At 41.1% G+C, this 22,423-nt stretch overlaps 1 protein-coding gene across 12 annotated transcripts in view; it reads right to left on the bottom strand.

The window, feature by feature from the left end:
• The window catches only part of dlgap1b (discs, large (Drosophila) homolog-associated protein 1b), a 132,714-nt gene that overhangs the window by 11,444 nt on the left and 98,847 nt on the right, over nucleotides 1–22,423 (bottom strand). For all 12 annotated transcript variants that reach the window (XR_015091974.1, XR_015091975.1, XM_086065683.1 and 9 more), the window contains 2 exons: nucleotides 19,382–19,559; nucleotides 16,890–17,169 (listed from right to left, as the gene is read on the bottom strand). Coding sequence is in view for 10 of the 12 variants with exons in the window: in XM_086065683.1 (XP_085921809.1) it covers nucleotides 16,890–17,169; nucleotides 19,382–19,559 (458 nt within the window). In the remaining 2 variants the exon portion in view is untranslated. The remainder of the gene's footprint in view (nucleotides 1–16,889; nucleotides 17,170–19,381; nucleotides 19,560–22,423) is intronic.

Below are 22,423 nucleotides of genomic sequence, written 5' to 3'. Positions count from 1 at the left end.
AAAAATTGGAAATAAAATTACATTTTAAAATTATTTGATGTATTGTGTAGTATGTAGTATTTTTAAATACAATATTTTCAACAACAAAAATCACATTTGTTAAGGGTTTAAATGCTTTACAAAAATACTTTAAATGTGTTCAATAATTTAAAATAACATTTTAATTTTAATTAATAAACAACCATAACTTTTTTCTAAATGTATCCAAAAAAAAAAACTAAATTGGTTCAATATTTTTCTGATTATTTTTTCTAAATGTATTAACAATGCTAGTAATTGAAAATATACTTTTAAAGTATGTTCCCATTATTTTTCATGGCTCCCACTATAACCTCAAAATGACGATGCAGGCAACAAGGCATGGCATGAAAAGCAGTGTTGCATTGTGGCAAACGGAGTGCCTTTTTTGACCACGCACTGAATTTCGGGACATCCGAAGTCAACCCGAGCAGCAGATTAGGGCCATTTTAGAGAAATGTCAGTGCAGTAACAGGATTATCGCGTCAGCCTCTTGACCCACTGATCTACATGGCTAAGCCCTCCATCCATACGCTGACTGTACAAAGCTCTCAACTCAACCCTTCAAGTGTGTCACAATGAAAGTTGCTCTTAAATTACAATCAGCATTACAATGGAGCCTCTCAGATTCACACTGGTCAAACCTGTACAAAAACACGCCAGCACACACCTGACATTGGATGCCATCGTTGACGGCGTTTTTGCTGTCGAAGTGAATGCTTAAAAGACAAAGTGTCTACCGGTAGTTAACTCCAACTGAAGTTGATAAACTGCCGTTCATAATCATGCTTCATCTGCCTTTATTTTAATGTAATTCTATTTTATAAGTGAGTCCACAGTATAAGGTTAAAACCCATAAAAACTATTACACAACCTCCAAAAGGATGCACACAAACAAGCTACGACTGGCTGTTCAACCACACCCTTGCCCAAAACCATTAGAGCCTCCACAGAGGCCCCGCGTTCTCTCTAGAGGTCAGCCGAGAGGCTGACATCATCCTCATCCTCGCCGCATGCGCCTGCACCGACATCCGAGCCAGCTCGAGGAGCGAGGCGATCTTCAAACGGGAGGATGAATGGCGCGGCGGCTACGGCGGAGGGCGGGGTGACATCAGCCGATCTGAAAATAAAACGCGCACCGTGAGCCGCAAAGCAGATGAAGAGACGGTTGACTTCCTGTGTTATCCCGTACAGCTGCATGTGATTTTTTAGGAACGCCTTATACTTGACTATGACGTTTAATCTGAGCATTTAGTACTCAAGTACAGACGAGGAGTTGAGTGTTTAGCGAGTTAGCATGAGAAGCTAACAAAGCAGACTACGTTTTCATAGTCACTGTGTACTTTTGCTGTTTACGACACAATGACCGAATGTTGAATCAGTGGTCATCTCATGCTACAATCAATTTACCCAGCTGCCGACGGGAATATGGCGGACGCTGCGGGCTTCATCTGGGCAAAAGGTCAACCGGGTTCACGTCCACACGGGAGAGGCGCAGGGCGAGGGTCCCGCCCCCCCCTCCCCAGCCGCCGCGCAGGTTCAAAGGATAGAATGTCAGACGCTTTCAGGGGCTTCTATCCCCTCAAGTCATCTAAAAGTCGCTCCGATAACAAAGCGGGAGAAGCTGTCAGTGGCCACGCCAGACGTTCCAGAGGATGACAGCTGTTTGGAAAGCCCAGACAGGTTAAGTAAACACGGGCCAGAAAGAACGAGAGCTGGCGAGATAGAAAGGCACGACGTTGACGCGGCCCCGCCACATCAATGGAGACCACAGACTTCCTGCCGCTGATACGCTCGCCGACCTTCACAGGGCTGGAGTCGAAAGACCCTGCCCACGCATAAACCAGATACTACAAACCAGATACTACAAACACATCAGCAAAACCACATGAATGACATTTGCACTACTGATGTGACTGAGAATTTACACTGCAGGTCCAAGTGCCAGGGTCCCATTAGTCACAGGCGACAGAAATGATAACGTTGTTATGTTAGCTTCAAGGAAAATATAGCATAGGCACACATGCTTCACTTCTGGCTCCTATTTCGTTTTTTTTTTGTTTTTTTATAAAAGACCATGTGTCCTAGCCCGTGCTGGGCGTGGAAAGCGTTTTAGGTTTCATTTCAATTGTGCGTCAATGTCAATGTGACTAGCGACACACAAGGGCCTTGTTAGCGTTAGCCATTACTTGATGTGCCAAAATACAAAATTAGCGCATTGAAGTATTTTGGAATTAGCACATAATACAGGAAGTGCTATGCTAACGTTGTAACTGTTTACTATATTTTAATTGGTCAAAATAAAAAGCTTGGACTGTCATCCAAAATCATACACACCATAGTTCGGAATAATCCAATTTGATCTAAGTGCACTTCATCATATGTTGTCCAAAGCACTTTACCATGAATCATTTAAAAAAAAAAAAAATTAAAACTAGTGGAGTGTATATCGACGGGTTGAGTAGGTTTAGATTTAGGGTAAATCTGGGTTTATGGTTGTGAATAGGATGAACTCATGTTTAGCTTTTGAGAGTAGGGTAATGAATTTCGAGCAACCTAACTTTAGGGAAGGTTAGCCCAATTTTTCCCAGTTCCCACATACTGTTGTTGTAAACATCTGTTTTCAGTCAACAACGATCTCATTGGTTGATACAAGAAGTGGTACGGTACCCCTTATCCGACACCGAAAGGAAACTTGTGGAATCTCATCTCGACTGCGAGCACTGTGGATTTTGTGAATGACAAGTCTCCTTGCTTCAAAGGCCGACACGTCGGCGTGAACTCCACCCCCCCCCCCCCCCCCCCCCGGCCGCCGCTGCCGACCTATCAAAGAAAAACCCCGCTCTCCCCCTGAGACGGCTCATTTCTGCAGCCCTTATAACCAAAATAGACTTCCCCTTCTTTGAGACTCAACCGAGTGTGTCGGTGCAGAGGTGTTCATGCTGGTGCAGCTTTGTGATAGGCCATTTTCAAAAAAATACAAGCAGATGGAGCAGGGGCGAGCTCCCTCACGCGGGGGCCGAGGGAAAATCCAGCCCATCCAAACAAATAGAAATGTGATGGTGGGGGTGGGGGGGAAGGGGGGGTAGTGGGCGGTCGTTGACAGCCCAGCTGCACCATGTTTGGGCTGAGGGTCTACCATTTGCCCGTGTCACACAAACACATCCATTTGTCCGTGCTTTTCTGCCGCACGTAAACACAGCCAGGCCAGCTGGACGGCTTTTGTGATAGCGTCGCTATGGCGACAGGCGGCAACGTGAACTTTGCCAGTGGGCTTGGCGTCACACCAGAAGGGCGGGAAAGGGGTGGCGGGGGTTAGCTTCTGTTGGTCGTTTGTTTACCTTGACGATCCCGCACTGCAGCTGCAGCCGGCGACACCTCAACGGCAGCCTGCCAGCCATCACGGAGGGAATAATAGGCCCCCGCCGTTCAAAAACAAGCACACAAAAGCCATCGCGAGGGAAACGCGCATGTCACCGTTTCCAAGCCTTGCTGCTTTTTGTTTGGCATATAAAAACGCTCAAAAAGTCCACCGACAGGTTTGTCCAAGGGTTTTTCTTTCCTTTTCTGGTACACTGTCCTGAGCTGGGCGGTTCACAGCGTGTGACATTACACGGCCACAATGCAGGCCAGAGGAATCCTGGGCTCAATGTCTTCGTGATTCACAACAAACACCGTCGTCAGGTTTGCTCACATCACATGACGCTCTGATTGAGGTTTTTGTCTGACTTTTTAAGACCTATTTTTCCATCTCAAATTATCTTTTCCCATTGAAATGAATAGAAATGTCATTAATCCGTTCCAGCCTCCTTCCCCCACAAAAAACATTTTTTTTTTTTTTTTAAACAAGGACAGCAGAACTGATTACTAACTACCAAACTAAATAACTTCCTGTCAGCTCCTTTAAGCGTCTTCTGTCTATCCGTGAGTCACCTGACGTCGGCCTTGGGCTCTCAGCCACATGCTACTTGAGGTCGGCCGAGGGGGTTTGTACACACCAGATGCCTGCGCTCTATCAGACACAATAGCCCGCTGTATGTGTGTGTGTGTGTGTGTGTGTGTGTGTGTGTGTGTGTGTGTGTGTGTGTGTGTGTGTGTGTGTGTGTGTGTGTGTGTGTGTGTGTGGACCAGCTTTTACGGCACTATATTTAGCATGTGGGACGGCCCGTTGAGGAAAACTGTGCCACTTGTAAAAACACGCTGCTCTTAAAAACTGCTGCAACTCGTAGATTTACTGTAGCAGTTAAGTATAGGGATGGCACACGTGTTAATTGTTGCGAGGGATGCCTGGCTAATGTCAACAGTGGATGCCTGACCTCAATTGTGGATTTTTTTTTAATGTGAATATTTCCCAATATTTTCTGAATTAAGACAAATATGAATTTGAGAAGATAAATCATTTTATCATCTTCCTTATGACCCAGCCATGGATTGAACCCGCAACCTCCCAGTCTGAGGATCGACATTCTACCACTCCTGTAGACCACTGAGCTAGTAGTGCATTTATTGGAAAGAGGAAACATTTGCTTATTCAATGCAACTTGAAACTGGAACCACTTAACTGATGATTTTTACAAGAAAAAAAATGCTTACAATAAATAGTATATTGCACTTTTGTCTGATTGTTTTCATACGTGTATTTTTTCCATTTATCTTATTACTAGATATCATTGTCATCTTAAAATATGGAAAATGTTTGTTTTAAGCCTCACAGTACTTACAACTGACTGTTAACACCCAATGCCAAAAATGCTTGATCAAATAAGATAATTTACTCATTTGCTCCCAAAAATGTGTAAATACCTGTAATACCAAATACATATTGATACGTTTTTTTAATGTTGTTTTTTGAATGCTCGAGAATACAGAAGGCTTTAATGCAGCCTCTTAACTGAAGAGAATATTTGAATCAATGGTAGATATTACAGAAACGTCCAGCAGGTGGCAGCAGAGTATAAGAGATCAACCAGGGCCATGTTGCAAAAAGGTATTTCCCCCCCTGTTCTAAACAGAGTTGTGAATAATGATGAAACTTAGCTATATTCTAATGCTAATTGGTACAAAATGGAAACAGATAGAAATATACTTTTTTCCTGATGAAAGAAGAGACTCTAATCTTTCTTTTGGTAGGTTCCATGTTTTTATAGCAATAGAACACAAATATTTCTGTGGGCCTTGCAAAATCAGTCAAATCCAGTGAAACAGCCCTGAGCGAAGGGGGTTGCTTCAGTGAAAATGGCTGGGAGTGAATGAGTAACATAAAATAAGCAGAATGATCTTGTCTAAGAATTTTATTTTAAAAACGTGTGAACGCAAAATAAACTAATTTAAGATTACATTTACGAAATGATATCTGATTTAAGGTTAACATTTTCGCAGTGAAAAAGCATCTCCAGGCAATTTTCGCATTAGTCTCCCTTACTTCTTTAAACCATAACATGTCCACAAGCACATGAAGGGACACATTAGGGCTTTTGTTCCGCGGTGCCCGCAGGGGGGGCCGACAGAGACAGCGCTCACTCGACACTCGGCCGAGATAAGCAGGAGGTGAGGAAAATGGAGGCGGATGAAGTTTTCCAGCCCCTTCGGTGTCCTTGCTGCATTCCAGCTGCTTTGTGGTGCAGAAACCCGAGCGCTGGCTAAGCCCGTTGCGCCCACGCATCTCACGCATGCTTTCCCGCTAAGCCGTCGCTCCAGAGCCCCCCGTCCGCTCCTGACACATCGCATGTCACCCGACAGCGGCCTTACAACTTTGGCAACCGGGCCGCAGCCGTGACGCGGAAGGGAATCAGGCCAAGTGAAACTGGATGCGTGACTCAGCGCTGACTGGGCCTGCACATATGAGGAGGGCGTGCAAGTGGACAATAAGAGTCGCTTACAAAATGATCGTGGCTAAAGTTACCAACGCGCACGTGTGCCGCATGCTGGTAGAAAGGTGCAAACTGCACTTAAAGGCCTGGCAGTCAAAAAGCAGGAGGAGAATAAAAATGAGAGAAAGATCAAATTGATGATTTTGGTGGTGGAGGGAGTTATGGTATATATCACTATAGTGATTTTTATAAATCAGTAAAAAAACACACACACACACACACACAAAGTGATGGTTGTGTGACCGATTGACTAACAGACTTTTTTCAATCTTGTTCAATAATTTTATTTGTTTCTGAAAAAAAGAAGAAGCTTTTTCTCCAAATTTAGTGACAATTTGTGAATATGAAAAAGTGATTTTAGTTAAATGAACGTATACATTTCAAAAACACATTTCATAGTTTGGAAACTTTTTATATTATAAAAAAAGGCAAACCCTGAAATATTTCTTTCAGAGAAATGTAACAAAATGTGTGGATGATGAAAAATATATTTCTACAAATTCTGTGATAGTTTTATTAATCTGAAAATCAAAACAAGAAAAAAGAAAATTTAATCAAGTACTGATTTAAAAAATATATATATATTTTTTTTAATATACAAGAAATCTTAAAATATTTGTTAGACAAAATACAAAAATAAATGCAGCATATAACTTCAATGTTATTTTTGATAAAAATGTTTTCAGTCTGGAAAAAAATAAGTAAAGCCCTAATTGTACTACTGCTAGTTTATATATATATATATTCTGTCATGCCCTCCCCCCCCCCCTTCAACTCTACAAGATGTCATTTTAATTGTTTCAAATCACAATTTCTTTTTTCCAGGGGGAAAAAGGCATTTTAAAAAATATGCCCAAATGTGGCCATAATGAAAAGCAAATATGGTATTGCCAGATGATCTGAACAAATCTGAGTGGAAAACTTTATGCTGTAAAACATGACAACAAAAATGTCAGGAAAAGCCTACTCGAAAAAGGTAAACTCGGAGGATCTTTCAACAGCATTTAGCATGAGTTCAAATGTGACTGCCACCATTTGTAAGAGGGTGTGCACACTTATGCAACCACATTATCTCACTTTCTCATTAAAAATACTACATTTATTTTTCTGACGGACTTGTACAGGCTAAAGGTCACACAACGGTGGAGTTGCTGGACCTTTAGGTGCAAATTGCTTGCTGGGGCCGGAACGTCACATGAGGGACGGCCTGCTATTTCCATTTAAAAGCAGCAGCATGTGGTCAAAAGTTCACGTCTCCGCCCCCGTTTCAACTAAAGACCACTCTCGTGATTAAAATGGAATCCTACCAAAAAAGAAAAAAAAATCCCCAAAAAGTAAAAGGAATACTTTTAATTTTAGTACAAGCACTCATTGAGGAATGCTGTTAAACATCAGCACCACCCCCCCCCCCCTCCTCCTCATCGTTTTTAGACATTCTTTGTCTTGACCGCTTGCACATGGTGTTTGAGGTGGGGGTGGGGGTGGGGGGGGGGGGGTGTTGTAGAAAGGAGACACTTCAATGGCGGGGTCTTAATCCACAGCCAGAGGCACTCTAAAAAAACCATCTGGGCCTGGAACGTCAGAAGGCTCTCTGTGTGTCGACCAGCCTTGGGGGAGGTAACCAAAAGGGTGGGGGTGTGCGGGCCTGGAAAGTTGAAAAGTTAGCAGGGAAAGGACCGCCTGTACCGTCTTTAGTGCTTATACACATCCTGCTCACAGGATAGAGTACGTCGGCCTCTCTCAGGTGTGACTTTTCGCACCCTCTTTCTGCACGGGGTGGGGTGAGAGTGTGTGTGGGGGGGGGGGGGGACAAAGGCCTCACCGACATTCCCACTCTCCTGCCGAGAGCGCTCGTTTGTCTCCCGCATTCCTTTGCCCATTCATCTCTTTCTCCTTACACAGGGAGGAGGGGGTCTTAAAACCTCCTTCCCACACATACACACACACACACACACACACAGATACAACCCCCCCCCCCCCTTTTATTTGTCCCTTGCTTGGTTAGTGAAGCAGCAAAGAAGGAGGAGGAAGAAAAAAACGGAGATGCATTCTCTCAATGTGCATCGGGGTGAACTGTGGCTTATTTTTAATAATGGGTTCAAAAAAAGAGGAAAAAGAGGGCTGGGCTAACACGCACACACGTACGCGCACACACACACGTAGACGTGCACACACACTACTGTAACCGAAGTCTGGGACTTTCGCAGAGAGGTCTTTAATTTGCCAGCCCTCCCACACTCCAAACCACCCACTTATATACAGCTAAAGAACTGACTCCAGATCAGCCACCGCAGGCTGCCGAGTCGGACTTTGTCACCAGAACAAAGTCCGGAAAAAGTCGGACGGCTCCGAGTCAAGGATTCGGTTTCAGCAGATTTCAAGAGCTTTAAAATAGCATGCACGTATCGTTTCTCGGCTTCCTACAACGATGCTGACTCGGCTCGCTTGCATTCATGTTTATGTTATGATTCTAATGTGCTGCTCGCGTCCACTTTGCTGCCACAAACTGGACTTTCCTCACTCCGGGACTATTTAAGGCTTTTTGTTATTCTATTGTAATCGGCCTGTAAATGTTGTGTATCCGTCATGGGGGCTTTTTGAGAGGAACCATGAGGATCATCCAGCGTCTGCACGGAGGAAATCCTTTGCCAAAACATAAGCAAGCGAGCGTGCGTGCGTGTGTGTGTGTGTGTGTTGACCTGATCCAACACGCCATCAGGGCATCTTAGGCCTTTTTTTTTCTTTCTTTGACCGGAAAGCAGCCTGCGAAGCAATGCAAGCAGCGAACCGCCGTTCTTTTGTGTCAGCTCCCTCCCCCCTCCAATTCTGACAGTGAGACAGCAAGGGCGGGGAGGGACAAGAATGAGTGACGTTGCGCTTCCTGTGTCAAAAGACGTCCAAACATCAGCCCCTTCCCTCCTTTTAATGGCTGTCATCAAAGCGGCGCGGGAGGCCCAATTCACAATTCGGGAGACGTAAAACTTCAAAACGTCGACTTGACGTGTTCGTTTGCTTCAACCTTGACACCCTTACACCGTAAAGTCGGTTGTGTTTGGTTGCCATTTTAGATTAACTTAAAAGTTTACAGTACGTATACGTGCATATGTGTACTGTATATAAATATATAAAGTATACACAATAAAACACATAATGTATATATATCTGTCAACTTGTTATTCCACTGTATGTGTTCAAATTAGGGGTGTGCCAAAAAAAATCGATTCTCTAAATGTCCCAAAATCGATTTTATTTAGATTATTTTATACTATCGTGCCTTTATTGGTAGCGCCGTTCATGTTGTACTCGATTTAACCACTTAGGGGCAGTGTGGTTTCACGCGGTCTGATACACTGTTAAGTTATAGCCACATTAAAGAGTAGAAGGAAAAAGTCACAATCAAGTTATTCCAATAAAAGTTGGGTTTTTTTGCAGCGTGGAGCCGTTCTTTCGAGTGATAAAAGTGCCGCGAGTAGCGCGCTAATTAGCATTAGCGAGTCAGACTGGAGTAGATCATTACGATTCTTTGCACATCTATAAATTGAAGCAAAAATCAATGTCAATCAAATCATTTTGAATCAAAAATCGTTCTTAACCGAAAAGTGATTCTGAATCGAATCGCAGACCCAAAAATCGGAATCCAATCGTGAGACATTTAAAGATTCCCACCCCTAGTTCAAATGAAGTTCACTGCTTAAAGTGTTCTAAAATCACGACTATTGATGCTAACGTACAGCATGTCAATAGCGTTTTCAGCTATATGTTAGCATTAAGCTAGCGGGCCATTCTTAAGGCTACATTGTTTGGTTAATTTAAATACACAATCTTTATTTGTATTTGTTTTACATTTAGTTTGACAGTAAATACCTTGAAGCCTCTTTTTAATGAGTTAATATATATTTTTGTATTTAAATAAAAAAAATTGTTTTAAGCCTGTGTAGAACAGTTCCTCTTAGCTTTCATTTGTTTTTATTATTATTATTTTTAGAATTGCACATTACGTTGCACAGTGGTGCTGCTTAAAGTCTTGCAATGTCATCGCCTACATTTGCAATAATTTGCCGTCATATCAACAAGCATAATTTGCACATAACTTTCTGTGTGTTCTTTCTCTGCTTTTACACCAGTTTGGCCAGTGGAGTGACCACAGCTGAGGCTATGTTGACATCTAGTGGAAGAAGCGATCATTGCAAGGTGTCTTTACTCTCGGTCACAGCGCTGCATTGACTTTGAGCCTAAAATCATTAACAAGCGTCAAACATTAGATTTAGGACGCCAGATCAGGTGTGTGTGTGTGTGTGTGTGTGTGGGGGGGGGGTCATAAATCTGACAGTAATGGCACAAAAGAGATCCTGAGTGTGATTCTGTGATCGAGGCCACTGCAAGTTCCCACTGGCTTGCATTCTCAGACTGCCGTGACAGGATGAAGTAATTACTGATACACACACACGCACACACACCAGCATGGATAAAGATTTATCTCAACGAGCTTCCAGTTTGGGCTTAATGCCCACAGCTACCAACACAAACATGAATGCAGGTGTCGCGCTTTTTTTTTGCTTTTGGTCCGCTAAGATGACACTAAAACCTAAAGAATAGCAATTACTTAAAAAAAGAAAAAATAGATATGCAACGACATGATCCATTCAATTTGCTATAAAATGTTAACATCCCTGAAGTTGAATACATTGGAAAATTCAACTGACAGTAAAAATAACACTTGAAAGTTTTCAAATCAAACTACGCAAGTTCAACCACTGTCATGCAAAACGTCAGTTTAGTGATCCATCTAAAAGGAGTAATTCCATAAGTTACCACAAAAGGCTACCACAAAAACAAGCGAAGTCTTTTCTCAAGGAAAAAAATCTGCAACTATGGAAAACAAAACCATCACATATAATCAGAAAGAAAATGAATAGAAATGCAGATAATCTGTTCCAGCCCCCCCCCCCCCCCAAAAAAAAAAACACCAGTAAGAATTTGCAAAGCTGTTTTTTTAATATGTAAAACAGCACGTGACACTATTGTAGCTTGGCCAACAGGGGGCAGTATAATGATTGCATGATAAATACACGCAGTATTTCCTTTTGAGAAAAAGTAGTAGACAAAAAAAATGACTATTATAAAGTTGTTCAAGAATAAAGTCACATTAAGAAAAACTATTAAAAAAAAAAAAAGTTTTTTACCAGCAACGTATGTCAAGCAGAACAATTCAATGCTTTTCCACTAGGCGGCAGAAGGTGCCACTAACATGCTGTCCATTTGTTGCCATTTATATAACAGAAAAATAGCTTCGTGTTCAATTTATTATTTATTTACGATTATTTAAATTGCGACGAGCTTGTCATTCTTTTGCAGTATCACCCTTTTGGAACGTTTGTTGTTTGGTGGTGTGCCATGACATTTTTTCAAATGTGAAATACGTGGTTTGGCTCAACAAAGCTTGGGAAATTACAATAGAAGAATATAAAAGAGCTGCACACTTTCCACATGTCTCTACAGTACCTGGCCCTTTTTCTCTTCTCACACACACACGTACACACACACACGCACACACACACACACACCACCTTCAAGCATCAAAGCCAGCCGAATGACAACATTAAGCAGGTGTGAGTGGAAAGGAGCTGTTTCATTCTCGCTTTGAATAATAATTCCACCCGGGAGGCGGACGTCTCTGATGGGCTGACGTGACACACAGGTGCCGCTCGCATGTACAGACGCCGCCGCCGCCCAGATTCAGGCCTGTAATTAAAAAGTCAAAGGAGGAAGTGGGATGCAAGGGAGGGACGGACAAAGACCACTGGATGCCGTTTGATGTGAATGACTGCAGGTATTTGCTCGACTTGTGTCTGTCCACAGCGCCACGCGTGGGCAGGACACCAAAGTCTTGACTTGAGTCAAAGTCTTTGCGAGACCAGACTTGCGCCGTGTTTCATTGACTGTGATAAAACGTCAGCGGATAAAAGCGTGTACGCTTTTGGCTCCTTCTCGCGGTGACAACAACATGTGAGCAAAAACCCCACTGAGTTATATCAGCGGTCATTTTGTGGTGCTGAGCCAGGAAGTGTGTGACGCACAAGCACACTTCTTGGCCCCTGCCACAGACGCACGCGCGCACACACAAACACTAAAATAGCAGGCGGCTGGAGGCGGCTCAACAATTCCCAGCTATCACGCACCAAGCACAAGTAGGTTAATCTTTGGATTTTTTGCCAATGAAATCAGCTATTAATAGATAATAGTGTTGAACGAATAGTGATTTTGTGTCTTTGCTTTGTGTGTTGTATTTAGAAATAATTGTTGGAAATTTTAAATGAGGATGTTTAGTAACACGAATACTTGTTATTTAAGTTGTAACTATGTTTTGTGGTATTTTAAAAAGTTTAATAAGCCTCGATGTCCAGTTTGAGGATGAATAAGCACAATAAAACAGGGATGGGCTCTGAGTTGTCAACATCTGTTAAGTTACAAATGTTACAATAACACATCCGTGCGTTTGTTTTCAAAATAAAAGCATCACACGTTTAACTACGACGTCATCGCTCTCTGAAACATGACACCCGAGTAACTGTGCAACCTTCATAAGAGCAGCTAAGCCACATAGTTGTATTTGATTGTTCAACAAACTCGCGAGCGCTCACGTCCACGTGACAACCTTTTACTTTGAAAGCCGCGTCACTCCGCTTCCTGCTTTGGTCCACTCAAGCGCCACCCAGCCGGGCAGCCTGCCAGGCACACAAACAAGCAAAACACAGCGACTCGCCCGTTCTTTTGTCTTACTTACAATAGCGAAGCCAGTCGTCACACATGCCGTAGAAGCAGTGGAATAACGCCATGGTGGCTTTCGCGGTGCCGCTGTCAGTAGCGGTCAACGGGGAGGAATAAAAGTCTTGGGAGTGTGGCGGGGGTGTGCGCTCATGTGTCGGGACGCGGAAACCCCCCCAACCTCCTCCCTCCGCTCCCCATACAGCCCCCCCTTCCTTACCCCCACCCTTAAGGCACTCTGGCACAGTCCTGTATTACACGTTGCATGAAAAATTGAGAACCTAAATCTAACCAAAACCTAAATAAACTTTTTAGAGCCATAATACAACCCCACCCCCCACCCAATTGCACACAATCACCAAAAAGTCTCATATTCTCAAGAGAAAAACTAAAATAAATCTTTGAAACAAAAAAGTGCCTTTAATCTCAAATAAAACATAGAAGTATTACATTTTTGAAAATAAATATATTGTATAGTCTATAAACACTTGGTTCCATTACGGTAATTCTCAGTGGAACCCAGGCGCCCTCTCGTGGTAGGTATGCAAAAATAAAAAAATCACTCGCTAAATATGCATTCATTATCCGTACCATGTATGATGTTTGTATTTAATTCTTAAAACTCTTTACTTTAAAACTTATTTAGGTACTATCTTTATTGAAATTTTATTAGCAAGAAATTAGAAGCCCAATATTAATCTTTAAACTGTGCATAATGTTACAGTGACATACAATAATCTTTTTTTGATGATTTAATTTAAATTAAAAAAAGTTAGTATTTGATGTAAAAAGTTTGAGAAGAGACTTAATTTCTGTAATAATAATACAACTTTAGAAGTTGAATGTTGGAAATTAACTCATTCACTGCCATTGACGGCTATAAACGTCAAAAAATCATTTGAACTATTTCTACTAGTTTTACAATTTTTCCCCACTTTTGTTAACAACAGTAAAAAAAAAACTTTTATTGTACATTTAAAACAGATTCAATTTGTGATTAGTGAAGTCATGTGATTCTTTTCTATTAAAAATGTTACTCCCGAATTTTTAATAATCTTTTCTTTTCTTTTTTTTTTAATTCATTCACTGCCATTGACGGCAGAAAAAGTCAAAAATTTATTTGAACTATTTCTATTAGTTTAACATTTTTTTCCACTTTTGTTAACAAGAATATGAAAACCTAGATTTTTTTTATTGTACATTTAGAACAGATATAACATTTGTGATTAATCGTGAGTTAACTAGTGAAGTCATGCGATTAATTACGAATACAATTTTAGCCGCCTGAAGCCCCAATTTTTTAATAATCTTTTTTTTATTTTTATGAATTTATGGCAGTGAATGAGTTAATGTGCTAAAACATGACTACTTTCTTCCGTTGGTAAACACTGACTTCCCTGCTAAAGCTGCTGCCCCCATGACCCAACCCCGGAATAAGCGGTAGTAAATGGATGGACGAGGGAGAAAAAAATAAAAATCTACCCTGTAAGGGATCTCTGGACCTAAAAAGTTTGAGAATCCCCACTCATGGCCTCAAGTGTCAACAGAATACAGTACTTGATGTGCAAGAAGACAAGTAGAAGTTATTGTGCTGTTACACTACAGGCCTGCGAAGGGCGCTGTTGTCCAAGTTATGGTGTAAACCTAAACACGAGCAAGATACAGTATACACACATGATGTTCCTGAATAGAAGATTTTCAGGATGTCTGGGGGGAAAACCCCCCACCACAGCCTCCACTTACCATATATTCTTATGTAGAATATTTTATGTATATCCTACTCATGCGCATGTGGGAAAAGACTACATCAGCGTTCCCAGAGTTTGCCAAGCGCATGCGGCCGCCCAGCTAGAGTTAATATTGATGACCTTTTCAATGCCCCCAGTTGAAAAGAAGCGGACTTTGATCGCTTCTCTTTGAACGTCAAATGGCCGAGGCACACGAACGTGCGTCGTCATGGATGGACAAAAGAATTGGGACAGCTGTCGGGTGAAATCCTCAACATTGTGGGTTCCATCATCTACCCGAAATCTGCCAAAGGTCTTGAGTGACGCAATAAATAAATAAACAGCTGACTAAGCAGTTTGATAGACGGAAAGGACTTCGCTCGCATTTACTTCTGCGCTGAATCCGTATTAGAGTGATTTATTTGAACAAAACAATCTTACTGACTCACTTTCACATGTTATTGTCTAAATAAAACATCCATATGTTCAATCTTGAGGCCACTTAATGTTGCGCGCAAAACAATATTAACCACAACTAATTGCGTGGGAATGCTAAAAAGCGGAATGCTATTAGCTGAACGCATGTGCTTATGAAGTCAATTGAAAGTACTCCAATGTGGTCCAAGCAGGGTTTGAACCCAGGTACCGCGTGGTGGGAGGCAATTGGCGCTAACCGACCTAGCAACAGGGATATTTGTCCACGCTAGCAACAAACGAAAAGGAGTTTGCAAATTGATTCTGAATTAATTTCAAAGGCGGTTAAGGGGAGCGCTCCCCCTTTCCGTTGTCAACGTTGCGCCACGCTAGATATGACAACAAGACGAAAGAAGGAAATGCCCGTGTGACTCATCCGATGGCGAGCGGGACGCTGGGCTCACTCAGCATCAATACTGCATGCATGCAGCAGTGCAGACCAGAGGAGACGCAAGAAGGCTAAAATAAGACCACTGGAGTCTTCGACAAGCTCATACGTGCTGAGGGGAAGGAAACGGCGATGCACTTATCACATTGTTCCCTTCAGAAAAAATGGCCATCTCGCCAGTCAGCTAAGCACGGGAAATAGTCTCTTTTCTTTATGTAAGATGTTTTGGGAATTATTTAAGTCTTTTTTTCTTTTTTTTACTGAGGAAAATTGGGCAAAAACACTGGAATTGCACACTGCACGGTTGTAAGTAACGACGAGAGGCTATGATAGAAGAATGGGGGTCCAAAATTATAAAAAAAAAAAGGGGGGTTATGATGACCAAAAAGCGGGTTTTTTTTTGGTTGTTTTTTTTACAGTGACACCTATTTGCTTATTTTTTTCTCCGTTAATCGCTGAAAAAATGGCCTGTTGGCTATTTTCCCGTTTGTGCTGACAACCTAAATTACCACAAGATGGCGCCAAAGCCTTGTAGAGTAAAAAAAAGTAGTGCTTCGGCGCTATTTTGTGGTATCTACGGGCAATTCTAAAGCTTCTTAGGAATGGCGTCAGTTACTCATGGATTTCGCATTTCGTGGCAGGGCTCGGTTATGGATTCCTGATTTTTTAAAGAAAATTAATGAATGAATGGCATAATATTACAAGACTAAAGTTTGGTTTTTGAAATTATTTTAACATGTTTATACATGACTTTTCTCTTGTTAACTCATTCAAAGCCAGGGACGTTTTTTCCATGTCTTTTACAAATCCAGGCATTTATGTACTTGTTATTCTAACAGAATGTTTTTCTCGTAAAATAGACAACTTTGCAGCATTTAATTGGCATTTAGAGTAGGGATAAACCCATTATCTGATGGGCAGATTATCGGGGCTGATTTTCTGCATTTTGACGAATATTGGCATCGGCCATTTTGAAGAATTATTCGGCCGATGATAGATCTATTTAAAAAGTGTTCAGGGGAAAAAAATAATAAGGGAAGTAATTATTACAATTTTCACAGATGCTTCTGAACTTGGGAACTCTCTGCATCTACTGTCTTTGTTTGAAATTAAAACTTAGATAAGTAACATTTTAATACTTCAGATATTTTGAAAAAAAAAAAAAAAACTTTATTTACTCTAGCAAACAATAGAGAGCTATTTACTTAAGTTTTTATTTAACTTTTGAAGACATGCTACTGCCCTTAGGAGATCCCTGAATTTTTTGTTAGATTTTTTTTTTAACTCCAATATTTTACAATAAGCATATGCAAAAACAAAAAAAAAAAGACCTGGAGTTTTTTTGTTTTTTTTGACGCCCTTTTAGTGAAAATAAATATCGGCTATCGGCGTCCTTGACTACTACTAATCGGTATCGGCCCTGAAAAACCATATTGGTCTATCTCTAATTTGGAGTACGAGAGGATCCTTGGAAAATGTCCCAAGAAGTTTGCAAACGCCTTGTTTACCACACCTGACAATCATCTGAGATTCGCCGATTACATCATCGGCCATTGCTGACATTATACACAGAACTTTTATGCACATACATGAATGTTTAACACATCATGGATTATACATGCTGACTCAGGAGAGTTGAAGACCAACCTGTGCTGCTCTGGATGGTTCTGACAGTGGTGGTGGTGGTGCGCGGGGGCGACCCCCCCTTCCGGCCGGCCCCCCCTCCTCCTCCGCCTCCTCGCCCCGCCGCTTCCTCCTCTTCGTCCTGCGAGCATCCCTTCTCGATGGCTCTCACGTAGCTGTGGCTGCGCATGCGGAAGCAGCCGGGCACGGGCAGATCCAGCGCGTCCACCGCCTGCGACTCCATCTCGCTGAACACCGCCTCGCACACCGCCTCGATCTGCCCGTTCACCTCCACCTCGCTCACCTGGCCACCAAAAAAAAGAGAATGTCAACGGGAAAAACAAAAGAATAATAAAGAAGCAATAACATGATGATATTACATGCTAGTGCCATTGATTAAATCTTCAGCATGAACAAACAATAATAACAGTGGATATTGTCATGGAAGCTGGTGATCTAGTTAATAAAAAGGTGATAGAGCCTGGAAAATTGAAATCTATGCTACCGATCGCCGAGAATGTGCTTGTGTGATTCTTATTGCAGGATACAAAAAGGATGTGTTTATTTTTCCTTACAAAATGCCGGAGGTAAGTTGATTTTAGTTCATTATAAATTGATTAAAAAATAATTATAAACAACACTTTCAGATGGTTAAGAGCAACATAAAGCAAAAATAACTCTTCATGATCAAACTTTACAACAGTGGTTGTCAACTTTTTTTCAGCGATGTGAAATATTTTTTTCAGCCAAGTACCTCCTTATAATCGCAAAGCATTTCTGATTGAAGAAAAAATATAAATGTAAAATTTAAACTGAGAACTATGCCATCATTGCCTGATTTATTATTAAGCATTGGAACTATTTGTATTCATGTGGTCTCTTGAACTATTTGGAAATAAAAAGATATAACAAAAAAACAAAAACAAATAAATAAATAATTTAATTATAAATAAAGATTTGTGCACACACAGATTATTATCAACATAAAGTGTCATCTTTTGGGATCATAGTAAAGCTCTGTTCCCAAAAAGAAATAATTAACTGAATTTTAAATAAAGTTTTCAAGTGATTGACGGGTGATTCTCGGTGGCATATGACAAGTTGGGTCAAACCATTCTGGTATGGGGGAAATGCTGGAGTTTTAGAACACCGAGATTAAATTGCCTACTGAATATAAAATTCATTATTTATATATATATATATATACATTTACTTTTTAAATATATTTTAAAATCTCATGTGCCTTCACGTACGCCCCATTTGAAAACCTTGAGAACTTTACAATACTCCATCACTGTCTTAAGAGTGTAATCAAGGCCTATATGCTAATCACAATTTGGATCCAATTCCATCCGGAATTATTCACAACATCCCATCCACAAGAAACGCCAAATTCCAAAGACGGGGGGGAGGATGCGGAGGTAAAATAGGGGGGGCTTCTGCGCATCCTTTCGTTTAATGAGCTATTCCAAGCTCCAGCAGAGCAGCTCGCACTCACAAAGGGTCTAATTGGGAGAAATGGGGCTTAGTTGCTGTTCAAACTTTGTCGGATGATGACCTGATTGTGAATTCAAGCCTCAGGAAAGCTTGCGGACAGGATTCCCACCCTCCTGCACCACCACCTTACTGGATACAGCGTAGGACAGTAGTTCGCACCCAGGGAGAAATGTTTTGTTTTTTTCATTTAGACAAACGTAGTACTCTGCCATCATTTTGTGGCACGTTCTAACTGCTCGCTTCCACAGTGGAGTGTCGTAAGTCTCCTCTTAAGACCTTCTTTTATTCCTTGGCTTTTAGTTCAGTGTGAATTGTGTGGTTTTGTAATTTTTTATTTATGTAATATCAATTTGTTAAAAAAAAAAAAGCAAAACTAATTTTATGTCTTTTTTTTTTTCACTTATTGTATTTAAGTATTTTATTGACCGCTTTTATAGGATCTCAATGTGCAGCCCTTTGGAAAAGCTTATTTATAAAATGTGCCATAGAAATAAAGTGGATTGGATGTTGACGTAAGTTGAGGTTCTTTTTGTGTGTGTTTTTTAATTTGAATTAATTGATTTGATTGATTGATGATTTCAAATTAATTATTATTTGTAATGTATTTTTTATTTATTTTTAATTATTGTACTTTAGTATTTTATTGACCGTTTTATTTTTTATAGGACCTCAATGTGCAGCCCTTTGGAAAAGCTTATTTATAGAATGTGCCATAGAAATGCAGTGGATTGGATGTTGACGTAAGTTGAGGCGCTTCATTTAAACAAAACTAGTGCTTTGCCGCTATCTTGTAGCATCTCGGCGCCAAGGTAGCATGTTGAAGTAAGAGTGTAATTTACACAAAGTGCCTTGCTTTCGAGCTAGAGAGTATGTTCGCTTTATTGGCGCCGTATCGTCACTGTGCACTTTTAAAAGGATAAGATAATAGCTAATTATTTGGTGCACCCACCGGGGGGTTCGTTGACCCCAATTTGATCGCCAGATGTCATAGGGGGCCCGCGTGTGTGCGTGTGACTAACCTGACTGATGGTACTCATGGCTCTCATGTAACTCTCGTTTCGCGAGCGGAACTTGGGCGAGGCCAGCAGCCCCGCCGGGTCCAAGCTGTCCAGGCTCCTATTGATAGAAACCTCGCTCACCGCCCGCAGATAGCTGTGACTTCTGATCTGCAGCTTGGGCGAGTGCTCCGTGGAAATCCTGAGCAGGACGGAGAGAAGAGACTGGGTGTTAAAAGCTTAAGGTGAGAACCAATGTGAGGGTGAAGCGGGGGGGGGTGGTGGTGGTGTTGTTTACGCAGAACGATACGCATCAATCCACAACGGCTTGGGGACACACTTCTGCTTATCTAATCGCCGAGAGCTGTTGAGGAACACTCACAATGGCTTACACGGGGCGGCCTTGGAGAACCTTTTTCTCAAACACTTAACAGTGAGAGCGCTCGCACGCAAGCGCACGTGACACGTGGCCTCTGTGTTCCAGCACAATCTGTTCCGTGCTGAAATCAAATTTCCCATTGAGAAATTTGGCGTTATTAAACATTTGCTACCTGCACAACAGGCAATGTTTGAAATAACATCCTAAGCGTTGGTCTCCAACCGCCGGTCGGCGGCCATATTGTACTGCAAATATACTTTATCACCCAGGTGCTAATTTAGAGGTGGCAAATCCAGGTCCAGAAAGTAATAAAAAAAACTGTCACAGTTTGGCTTTAGCATCAGGTGCTAGTTAGCTAGCTTCCTAGCTAGCTCCCATGGTGCTTGTTTACCTGCTAGGGAGCTAGTAGCTAGCTAGCTAGCACTAGAGGCTAAAGCCAAACTGTAGCAGACTTTTTACTTTCTGGACCTGGATTTGCCACCTCTAATATTCATTATTTAGTTCACAATAAAAAAACAAAACAAAAAAAAAACTTATTCACTTCACATTTTAGAGTGACTGCACTGTTTTACTTTTTACCTTTACTTTAAGGGGAAGTCTACCATAAACATTTCTTGACAATAATATATATGACCTCACTATTCCAAACATGACATGCTGATTAATATATTAATTAATATATTTGTGAATAAGCGGGGGGGGGGGGGGGGGTCAATTTTGTAACTTGCTGTCGACTGAAGATGACACCACAGTTGCTCATGCAACGACCAATCGCAACTCACTTGTTTTCTAAAACGGAGCTGCGATTGGTTGTTAGCTGAGGCCTAAGCAACTATGATGTCATTTTCACTCGACAACAAATGCCAAGATGTATAGCTAGCTCCCTTAGTTGCACTTAATAGCCACAAACACAAGTAGTTTTCTTTTGACTGCTGAATTTATTGCTTCTTACCAACAATACATCCACCGTGAAAACTGGAGCAAAACATACATACAAACATAACAATTAGCATAAAGAAAATAAAGACAACTTAGATTTAACTTACTCAAATGTATTGACACAAAATAAACCAACCTTGTTGGCTGTGTGCAATGTCCAAAAAGGGAACTAGGCTTGGTTTCTTTCTTCTATCTTCTTTTTCTGTTTTTCTCTGATGGACTTAACACCGTGTACGTCTTGCTGTGTCTTAATGATACTTTACTCTCCTTCCTAAGCTCTTCCTCTACTCACTTACTCACTGACATACACACATCTACACCGCTACAGCGCCCTCTCTGGCGTGGGTGGTGACCAACACCCACAAAGCAAAGAAGACAAAATGCACAAAATGATCATGTGGCAGTTACAAAATGGCCGCCTTCTGATAGTGACAAAAACTGCTGGATTTTGCTGCTTAACTCATATTCCACTAATGCAATATTAATTAAAATAGCGTTTTTAGACTAGTGGGGCTGCATAGAATTTATTATTGTCAAGAATTTTTTATGGTGTTGGATGAGGAAAAGGTGTCTCATTAGAGCTCACCTGCCTCCAATTACGCTGCTCAGCATGATTCCCTTCTCTGTGAGAGTGCGCGTGTGTGTGTGTGAATACAGAAAAAAATCAGGCATCAGTTTGATTGAAGTTAATTTAATTTAAAGAGGGTAAATAAAGCCTCCTGCTTGTGCACATTAGCTTTCCTTGATACCGTCTCACACAGGGAAAATAGCACTTTATAACAGTGGTCTCCAAACACCTGTCCACGGGGCGGACATGTGGTGCCGCCTTGTTTTGGTAGCAAAAGGGTTAAGCCAAAATGTATCGGGGTTTTACGCAGGTATCATAAAATATATTTTCATGCTTTTTAATGCAACTTAAAAATAATTTAATGTATATTATACTGTTTATATATTAGGGCTGTCTGTCGATTACAATGATCATAATTAACTCGCGATTAATCGTAAAATAATCACACATTATATCTGCTCTAAATGTACAGTCAATTATATTTAAGTTTTGCATACTTTTGTTAATTAACATAAAAGTGGACAAATATGGTTACCAAATACAAATGTGGTTGTATCATTTAGTTCATTAATACAGTAATTGTATAGTAGGAATAATAGTTGCTGTTGAAAGGAGTGAAACATTGAGGTCATTTTCTGCCACTAGGTGGCATTCGTGTTTCGTGTTGGACGTTGGTGACAGGAACAGTACTTTTATTTTTTTTCAATCAAATTTGGTATTTGGAAGCCATTTATGGACTCCGGGCCATTTAGTTTTTTCAAAATACCTTCTTCTTTTTTAATGCTTTCTAATGACCCAAGGAAAACCTGTGTACGTTATTACCCGGCCAGATGTGTTTATCATGTATGCCTTGGTCTCTAGGAAGCAGTATATTAACAGTCTTGCAGACACAAACAAAGAAGAATCATACTTCATCCTTTACTACTACTACTGTGAGTGACTTTGTACGCTGCTGTTTGATGACAGCTGCTAAACGTTAGCATGTCAAGGGCATTTGATGTTATGCTGCTATGTCATGTTTTTCTTTGTTTTAAACAATATTTAACTTATATTCATTCAACGTAGATAAAATAGGGTGGGAAAAAAAAACCTAATGGCACAAAATGTCATCATCCTTGATGTTAAATTCTTTTTGCAGCCTTCAAACAGGTGTTACGAAAAGTACTTCAAATGTGTGTTT

Source organism: Leptonotus elevatus, chromosome 21, assembly GCF_054856555.1.
Source record: "Leptonotus elevatus isolate MCC_2025b chromosome 21, RoL_Lele_1.0, whole genome shotgun sequence".
Classification (NCBI taxonomy): domain Eukaryota; kingdom Metazoa; phylum Chordata; class Actinopteri; order Syngnathiformes; family Syngnathidae; genus Leptonotus; species Leptonotus elevatus.
This window is presented reverse-complemented; position numbering and strand designations above follow the sequence as displayed.